General features: G+C 43.4%; 1 protein-coding gene across 1 annotated transcript; it reads left to right on the forward strand.

Annotated features, from left to right (window-relative positions):
- The first annotated feature begins 970 nt into the window (after positions 1 to 970).
- On the forward strand, positions 971 to 7,972 carry LOC104944112 (multidrug resistance-associated protein 4-like). Its single transcript, XM_010769590.1, has 12 exons — positions 971 to 1,082; positions 1,822 to 1,911; positions 2,154 to 2,345; positions 4,157 to 4,251; positions 4,363 to 4,449; positions 5,044 to 5,140; positions 5,463 to 5,663; positions 6,009 to 6,143; positions 7,134 to 7,171; positions 7,278 to 7,381; positions 7,470 to 7,616; positions 7,836 to 7,972. Exons 1-12 carry the CDS (start codon positions 984 to 986, stop codon positions 7,955 to 7,957), a joined length of 1,407 nt encoding a protein of 468 aa, XP_010767892.1. The 5' UTR covers positions 971 to 983; the 3' UTR covers positions 7,958 to 7,972.
- Positions 7,973 to 10,141: the final 2,169 nt, after the last annotated feature.

The following is a 10,141-nucleotide window of genomic DNA, read 5'->3' on the forward strand; positions in this document are numbered from 1 at the left end:
TCCGCATGAGCTCAGCCCCCTCCTTTTTTATTTGTTATCAAATTTTTTTTTTTAAAGCTTTCTACCAAAATCAGCTCTTTTGAAACAGGAAGTGAAATAGAGGGATATGAGGCATGGCTAGAATGGGTGATCTGTTTGGTATTTGGAGCAAAACACTTCATAGACATGTTTTTTATATATCTGAGACCTATGCTATTGCCTAAAAATAGCATGATAGGTGACCTTTAAATAAACATAAGAAGTAGATGTGCAGATGCAAAATATAAAATAAAGTAAGATATTTATATAAACATAAGAATCTCAAGTAAAAAGATCCAAAAAAGATTACTCAATATTTCTATAAACACTGGCAGAGAAGATTACAGACAAGACTTACAAGACTACAGAGAAGATGTCTCAGAAATCAGAGCTGATTTGGATTCAGTCTGATCTGAGGCTTCTCAAAATCTGGACCGTCAACGAATCCCCCTGAACTCTGCTCATAGATTCGTGGCTCTCGGTACATCCCTCCCTTTGTTCTGGCAGTGCCGCCTGTAGCTCATTACAGGAACAGGTCGTCCTTGCAGTTATATTGTCTTTGTGTTGGCCCTTATCTGTAAATGCTTCACTCCTCGATTGTATCTTAGCGCCCTGCCCCGCTCTTTCAGAAATGTTACATTTTCTGGCCTTACTTTGGCAATTAATCTCGTTGTTATGAGGCGGAAACACCCGACAACACTCAGCAGCTAGTCTCTGTTTGTTCATGTCATTTACTTACATGTACTTACATTTACATGTCCTCTGCCCCCACTAGATCTGAGTTCAGTTGGACCTAAACACTTCAATAAGAGACACCTTGACCTTGAGTTTACGGAACACAGTTTATCCGATAAGACAATAGTTAAAGATTTGACTAATAAGTTATAACCTTTTGCTGGGTGTTTCTATCCCTTTGAACTTCGCTCTGACCGTGTTGTGTTCTTTTTACGGTCCAGAAGTTCCTGATGCTGGATGAGATCATAAAGAGCCCCGCTGCCCCCCCACAGGAGGAGAATGAGGACGCCTCAGTGGAGATGCAGGACCTGGTGTGCTACTGGGACAAGGTCGGTTAGCTATCGCTCACTGCTGTACACACTAGCAATGAAGCAATTCACGCCATCACGCAAATCCAGAGATATGATTTAACCTTCAACCACCCACAGCTCTGCTTGGTGAACGCACTCGCAGTGTGTGCTTTCTCAGACTGCGAATACAATTAATAATGACATAGATATCAACATAAATACACATAGACGCCTCCTGGCAGTGAAAACCTTACATGATCCTTATATATTGTTTGTTTCATTTCTCAGCCATCATCACAATTTGCTGCCTTTATCAAAACATTTTAGACATAGTGTAAATCCCAAATGTGTGCAGCTTTTATTATTGATCACGATAATCACCCTTTCTGTGTTCAGATGAAATTGTTTTTGTCTTGGAGCAGGCATTGTTCAGACAGCCTTTTAATGAAATGTATTTTCGGTGATTCCTCGGCAGCTTGACAAAAGATTGGCTTTGTTTTGTATAAACATAGGAAAACACCTCCGACTCACTTTCACTGAAGCTAACTCTGAAAGCCACACCTAGAAACAGGCATGACAAAATTAACTTGCCGCCTTAGCAACAATAAAACAACAACAATGTCATCAGAATTCTCGTGTACTTTTCCAACGTACTGTAACCCCTACTTTGAAAAACTCCATTGTTTTATATGTGGGTCAATATAACGAAGATTAAAGGGTTGATTAGTGTCTTGTTTGATTTTATAATGTTTAAGTGTGTTTTGTTTTTTTGTTGTAGGGTCTGGATGCTCCATCTCTGCAGAACCTCTCCTTCTCTCTGAACTCAAAGAAGCTGTTGGCTGTGATTGGACCAGTGGGAGCTGGAAAGGTCAGATACACCTTATCATGAACTTGTAGGGGCAAACTCATAACAACGCTGGTTTGTTGGAATAGTTACAAAAGGTAGTTAAGCTAAGATAGGCCTTTATTCATCCCGAAGGAAATTGGGAGTTACAAAATGCAGCACAATAATAATACAACTGTCCACTAACAGTGCAGTAAAACTAACAATTCAATAACTACAGGAAACATAGGCCATAGTTCTGGTTCAATGTTTTGTTGTCCTTCCAGTCCTCTCTGTTGAGCACCATCCTGGGAGAGCTGCCCAACGAAAAGGGGACTCTGAAGGTCAAAGGTCAGCTGACGTACGCCGCCCAGCAGCCCTGGGTGTTCCCCGGAACGATCCGCAGCAACATCCTGTTTGGGAAGGAGCTGGAGCCCCAGAAGTACGAGAGAGTCCTCCGAGCCTGCGCCCTGAAGAGGGTGAGATACGCTTGAATGACTTTATGAATGACTTTGAAGTTCACCTGCACGGATAGATAAAACACTGACTCATCAAATTCATAAACAATCTGATTGATGTACCGCACTCGGACTCACTCTGAAATGTGAGATCACTTCTGTCAGGATTCGGTGCTAGAGAAAAAGTGAATGAGTGTGCTCTCTGTATGGGCACTTCACCTTTGTTTTAAGACAGGTCAAAACAATAAATGATACCGAATGATATATATTTAGTTTTGATTGATGTTTTCAGAATCTTAGGATGATATGTACACAGAGTTACATATTAGCTAAGGAATGCCCAGTCTCTGAGTCATGTAATGTCAGCTGCATGAACTGTATGTAGAAAAGACAAAACTGGAACCACAGGCTGACTAGGTGCTCATTCCTTCCTTCATTCCTTCCTTCATTCCTTCCTTCATTCCTGGAGCACTGACAGCAGTGACCTTTGGAAATAAACCTCTGGCAGCAGCGGTATCTTTGCGTCTGCAGGCTAACTGTATTTGAAGATCAATATGATGTAAAGTCATTCTACTGCAGAGTCTAAGCTAAAGTTGTATGGATGGTTCCTACTTTTCTCTTGGACTGATTGGACTTGGACAGACAGGCAATGCCATTTATAAGACAACCGTTTTTGTTGCATTTGTTCAAATTGTGTTTTAAATTCGACAGCCATCAAAATAAGAAAGGCTGTAATAACCCGTCTAATCATTTACCTGCCGGCCGTAAACTCATTGAGGGCATTGAGCACTGATAGCCACGTTGGTCTCGAATGAGAGCTAGTTGGACGGTGTTAGCATAACAACGCTGCAGTGTGCTGCTCTCCCTAAGCTTCCTCTCATCCTCCTGCAGCGGTCATTTGGGGGTACTGGTTTTAAAAAAGACCTTTTGCCGGTCTCTGAAGATCAGCCGAGCCACGAGTTTCAGACTGAGCAGTAAACACTCACTCTGAATAACTACATGACAATGACTTGTAACCTAGAAAAGGAGAGGTCACCCGGGCTGTGTCCAGTAAATGAGTTACTTGTGACTCCTTTTATCGCTTTTGGTTGTACATAATAAAAGGAAATTATCCAAATAAATTGTCCCGATGTGACGCAGGATCAGACATTATTGTGTTTGAATGGACATATCATGTGACTCACTATGACTCTAAGCAGCTATGTTACTGTCAGGATGTGTTTAATGATGGGATTAAGAAAGAGCTTGATAATGGAAAAGGATGGATTTGAACTAGAGAAAAAACGAAAACAGTTTGCTGTTGCCTCTTCTAAAAGCTCAGCCAGGGAATGTTGCTTTAAAAAAAAAAGTACCCAAATGTTTTTCACACACGTGCCATGTTTTCTTTTGTCCATTTCAATCAACAAATTCAATGTTTTCTTATGTCAAGAACAGACAAAAACCCAGGGAGATTTAGTTATATGCATCTATTTATCATATACAGATATGTTACTGCATGAAGTGGCGTTGAGAGAAACGAGTGGTGAAGTTGTTAAATGTACACTATGTGCTTTCTTTGGCACATGTTCAGACATGTATTGCCAGAGGGCTACACTGCCTCTGCGGTTCCTCCTCTTACAGTAGTTGTGCAGCCTCGGGTTATTATCACAGAGCTGTGTCTGTTGCTCAGTCAGGTGATGCCTTCTCTGCAGTCTCTTCTATGTTAGTGTTATTTGTTTAATTTCAGAAATGAAAAAAGAAGATGTAAAAACAAGTTCAGTGTGATTTCCCCCTCCCCCTTCTATTTAATTGTTTTTGAGTTCTACATTCATTGTATTGTTGTGTGAGTGCAGGACATGGAGCTGCTCCCAGATGGAGACCTGACACTGATCGGGGACAGAGGGGCCACCCTCAGCGGGGGACAGAAAGCTCGGGTCAACCTGGCCAGGTGAGAGGCCATACGACACCAGAGGCGATTAACTGCATTTAATGAGATAAAAATCACTCTTAGGAAAATAGTTGTTTATTATACTATTGACTGGGATTGATGTGTTTTCAGGGCTGTGTATCAGGACGCAGACATCTACCTGCTGGATGACCCTCTGAGCGCCGTGGACGCAGAGGTGGGGAGACACCTGTTTGAAAAGTGAGTGATTTGAGAGTAATGTAAAACGTTTCAGGCACGAAGTGTGTGTACATGCACATAGTAGAGCAGCAGGTTACAGCACACGGATCGATCAGACTCCAGTCTCTTTGTATTCAAACAGAAAAATGCGGTGTTCTGGTTAACTCCCCGTGAGAGAGAGCTTCCAGTTAGATCTCAGCAAGATCTCAGCAGTAGAAAAAGGTTCATCTGTTTTCAGCATGCTGCTATACAGTTTACACTGAGGGCTATGCATCTCAAGTGAGAGCAGAGAATGTTTTCAGGGAAGAAAAAGTTTCCAGTGTTTTTAAAAGGCCAGACCAGAGGCTAAGGCAGGAAGAGGTGCGGTGCTGTTACTGTCAGCAGGACAATCGGAGTTGACCCACTGCTTCCTGTTACACTCTTCCGCTCGGATAATACAGTGACATTATGTAACAACTATAATATATATTGCACACATACTGATACAGTAGATCGGCTTAAGATTGCTGCTCTGTTATAAGGCGGGTGGGGGGGGGGGCTCTGAACTATCTAGATAAATAGCACTACAGGCTGTCACTACAATCGACTCAAAGTTCACTGTCCGTGTGTCCTCAGGTGTATCTGCGGTCTGCTGAAGAACAAGCTTCGTGTCCTGGTAACCCACCAGCTTCAGTACCTGCAGGCAGCCGACCAGATTATCGTCCTCAAGGAGGTCGGTGTCTCTACAGAGCAACATAACATGTGCAGCACTATGTGCAGCATTTACACTCCGATTCACTCTCCAGCACCAAGTGGCAAAAACACCTCGTACACATCTGGGAGAAAAGAGAGCATAAAGTCACGTTGAACATCACTTCTTGTTGAGGTCACTAACAGGAAGCCAGACTGTTTGTGTTTGAAGACGTCAGCACCATTAACTATAAACCTGTCGGAGTGCGTTTACATGGAGAGATAGTGTTTGTGTGTCGGCAGCGCTGATGTAAACACAGTCACAGATGTGCACAGTATCCTAACTGTGTGTGTGTTTGTGTCAGGGTCACATGGTGGCTAAGGGGACGTATGCAGAGCTGCAGCGGTCGGGGGTGGACTTCACCTCCTTGCTGCAGCAAGAGGAAGAGGAGGAGCAGCAGCCGGCTCCTCAGGAAGTGTTTGTGAGGAAGAGAACTCTGTCCCAGAACTCTGCGCTCTCTCAGTCGTCCTCCGTGCTCTCGGTCAAAGACGGAGACCATTTACCGGTTTGTACATCATCTCCCCTCTCTGGCAATACTGCGGCATGTGTATGGCAGTGGAACGGCAAAGAAAGCGGCACAAGCTGCCACGCGAGTATTTGCGTAGCCGAAATGATACGGAGGGGAAACACAGTGTGGGAAATGTGTCTGAATTCAGATATCATCCAATCTATTCCATTTATTCCTGTTCCGTTTATTATAGTATAATACTATTCATTTAAAAAATTAGCCGATGCAAATATTCTTACAATTCAATATTGTATAATACTCCAGAGCCTTGTTAAGTCCAACATTAAAAATCCACAACATGTATTTTATCTCACCAAATGGTCACAATGTTTCTCCACGCAGGCAGAGGCTGTGCATATGGTAGCAGAGGAGAGCGCTCAGGGAAACATCGGAGCCGGTCTGTACGTGAAGTACATGAGAGCTGGAGCCAGCGCAGTGCTTCTGATCTTCCTCATCCTGGTCAACATTCTGGCTCAGGTATGCAGGGAAGGCCAACGGAGGCACCACCAGGTTGAGGAAAAGTAAAATCCTCTGGTATAGCCGAGTGAGAAAATGTGGAAAAGATTCTATACTATATTCCAGTGGTTCTCAACTGGTGGGTCGCGGACCAAAAGTGGGTCGCGGACCCGTTTTGGATGTGTGAGTGAAGAAAAACAAATAGAATTTTCTTTTTTTCTTTTGGGGGAAAAAGTCAAACTTTTATATTGAAGGCCCAATTTTCTAACGCTGTGCATGCAGTAGGCGTTGGACTGGAAGTACCGGAGACCACTAGTCATGTAGTGATCATCTTCTCAATAAAACATCTTTACTGAAGTTTTTTCGAGTCTTCTGGCCAATCAGAATCAAGATTGTTGCCGGAAGTCCCCACGGAGAATAACTTTGCGGTAGAACTATTCTTTATACATCCATGGGTACAACTTCAGATAAAAAATGAACAAATAATGACATGACCACCGGTTTGATGATTGACAGGTCACAGAACAATGGGGGCTATCTACCCTTACCCACAAAGTAATTCACACAGACTATCTCCTCTTTGCTCTTCGCTCTGTGAGGAGCAGCAAGCTGTCAGAACAAAGTGAAACACAAACAATGGCATAAAATGGGGATGGGTTTTCAGCATGTGTGCCTTTTTATACAGTTCAGCTTTGATTCCATCATCTCATAAACCTTTTTTTAAAAGCATACTTTAGTTCTGTGAAGGGATATACTGTACTTCACTTGTATTAATATTGTATGCTGAAAAGCGTATATTACAGCACGATTTTTTGTTGAAAAGATTTGAGTGCTTCAAAATGTTGGGTCGCTATTTATTGACCAAGTAAAAAGTGGGTCCCGAGGCCTAACCAGTTGAGAACCACTGCTATATTCTATACACAACAAGTGCATTGATCAATGAATGTAAGAGGAATCGGTCCCCTCTTGAGAGAAACACTAATCGACTGCTTGCTCTTTTCAATTTTCTAGGTGGCATACGTTATGCAGGACTGGTGGTTGGCTCATTGGTAACTATGACGATCACTGAGAAGATACCATTTTTTAACTTCCCGGTCATTTCTCAGTTCTTTATTTCTGTACAGCCTAACTTGTTTTTCCTTTTTGACCAATCAGGGCCGACGAGCAAGGGAAGCTGCTGGTGAACGGCACCGTCATCCAGGACGGAAGAAACGTCACGGTGGAGCTGGACACGACGTTCTACCTGGGCATTTACGGAGGTAACCTCAGAACACGCGTGGTTCTTTACTCCGCCACCTTGTGTGCATCGGTAGTTAAACAGAGAATATTTTGCCGGGTGTTTTCCAGGTTTGACGGCGGCCACCATCCTGTTCGGTTTTGTGAGGAACATGGTCATGTTCCACGTGCTGGTGAAGAGCGCACAGGCTCTGCACAACCGCATGTTCAACTGCATACTCAGGACGCCCGTGCGCTTCTTTGACGTCAATCCCATCGGTAAGCAAAAGTTCAACATGACTTTAGCTGCCGTCAGTTGCCAGATTATTGCTCGTCTCAAGGAATATTTACAGGAGCATAACTGTAAATATACAAGGGGAAATTACATGAAACGAGAAGTTGCCACCTCTAACCACATTGATAAACATAAACTGTAGTGGCGATCGAAGCATGATCTTCTGCTAAGCGGTTTCCATTGTATGTATTTTGTCTCCTCAGGAAGAGTTTTAAACAGGTTTTCAAAGGACATGGGCCAGCTGGATTCTAACATGCCGTGGACTATGGTGGACTTTATTCAGGTGAAGAGTGGTCTCACGGCAGCGAACATGGGGGCCGTTTAGTATATCTTTGTACGGGGCTGTACGGTCGAGTTCAATAAACATTGCACGGCTTCCAGACAAAGGAAACTATTAGATTAATAGTAACTTGTTTAAGGCAGTAAATGTGGTGGCATTGATGTTCATTTTATAAGCCATTAGTTTCTTTAATGAATTAAGTGGCAAATGTTCCGTGAGTGGGACAAGCAAGGGTTGAGTAAGGGTTAGAAACTATGTTGTATAATGTTAATGAGGGACACACATCAGAAGTAAGTGACATCATCTATTTAAATGAAGAAATAGGTTCCATGTAGTAATATAATGTAAGTCTGTGTATTTAAAAGACTTGTCAGGAATAGGCATTAAATAATTAGTGGATTAGTGCTGTTGTTTGTGCAGACAGGCAGCAGTGAGGCAGGCAGCAGAGAGGCAGGCAGCAGAGAGGCAGGCAGCAGAGAGGCAGGCAGCAGAGACTGCCACACCTTGTGTTTCATACCTGAAATGGTATCCAGATTTAAAATGCATAGCTTGGCTGAAGGACGTTTTTCTATAAGACAGGATGTCCGCGGGGTCTTAAAAAGTATTAAAAGTTGATAAATCAATTTAGCGAAAATGAAGGCTATTAAAAAGTATTAAACGGCATTTTCCAAGGTATTACATTTTGTAGCTTGTTTTCAATAAGTATATCAATTGTCCAAAGAGGTTGTATTCTACAGTCTGCCTGAATGTAATCATTGCGTAGGTGTGTAGTGTGATTCTGTGTAGTTTATTTATGGCATCCCGTTGGATTTGACGTCATCTGAACAGGACATCGCACGCTCACTGCTTGATAGCGCGCGAAGGTCCGTTTACGCCGGTTGTTAAACAACATCGTTATGGGGAAATGCAAGTTTGCGTCCAAATGGTTGGAAGATAAGGAGGAAGGACAATCAATACTGTATATAGTCAATGTGAGGAAAAGTGTGTCGCCAATGTAACCGGTTAAAACTCAAAGTGGCGATGAGGTCTTAAAATGTATGGAAAGGGTCTTAAAAAAGGTCTTAAAAGGGATTACATTTGACTTCAGGATTCCTGCATATGTAACGTAAGAGATGTGCCCAGAAGTAGATGCTAAACCCAAAGAAAACAGTGGCGACTAAGGCTGGAGCCACACGAGGACGATAACGCAAACGGACCGAAATCGTTATCAATAAAGTATTCCGTCCACAGGCACCACAAACGTGTCCGTTCACACCAGACCGCTCGAAAGCGCTGGAGACGCTGTAGTACATATGCCGGGCCTGTAAGTGGCGCTTTACTTCGGCCACAAAATACACCAAAAGCAGCGAAGAAGACTTCTCGCGGATGCATGGTTGTCATGGTTGCCCTTCTGTTTATTCTCCGCGCTGGATTCAGCAGCAGAGGTGGGGTTCCGCCGGTCAAGATGTCAGTTAAAGTTTCAATCTTCCGGACAAAATTAGAATAGTGCCGGTCAAAGGTCTTCTTTGTTAGTTATTGAGCTTTAAAACAAATGAATAACGACTCTATATAATAATATAAGAATAATACACGGAGGACGGAGCCTCTCTTTTCCTCCCCCTCTCCTTACAACCCTTCAGTATCCGTGGTCTCGTGCGTAGCTATTACTGATCCAGTAATGAGTGACCCGACAGTAAAAATAAACATATTTATAACTAGTGTAGGTAGTTTGAGAGGTAATTAAAATAGCTAAGGGTGATGATCTGACTTGAAGTGTGTGTTTTGTTCCGCTCATCGCTGCATCACAGCGGGTGGAGCTGCAGGTTATCATGCAGAGCTGCGTGTCTCCTCTCCTGTCCGATTAGACTTCACTCGCGTTTTATATCCATATCGATCCAATCTAGCTGGAAGCTCCTGCTGGGTGCACTGTCCTGCGAGATACCGGGACCTGGCTCGAAACACTGGGGCTATTGCGTCATCAGGAAATGATCGTATAGGCGTAAACACGGAGCGTTTCGTTTGCAGATCTACCCACCTTGGGACCCGTTATCGTTTTCTGCGTTTCCATGTCGGCCTCGTGTGGCCGAACCGTCTATCTGATAGAGAACTGTAGCAGATACGACCGTTATCGTCCTCGTGTGGCTGCAGCCTAAAGCTACGCTAGTTTGTTTCGTCTTCCCTCCTGAGCAAAGAGGTAAATGTCGGGCGAAGGATTGCCTGATTTATTGCCAGAGAGCGGCCTTCTGCATA

This window comes from Notothenia coriiceps, unplaced genomic scaffold (assembly GCF_000735185.1).
Source record: "Notothenia coriiceps isolate Sejong01 unplaced genomic scaffold, NC01 NC01_scaffold00007526, whole genome shotgun sequence".
Taxonomy (NCBI): domain Eukaryota; kingdom Metazoa; phylum Chordata; class Actinopteri; order Perciformes; family Nototheniidae; genus Notothenia; species Notothenia coriiceps.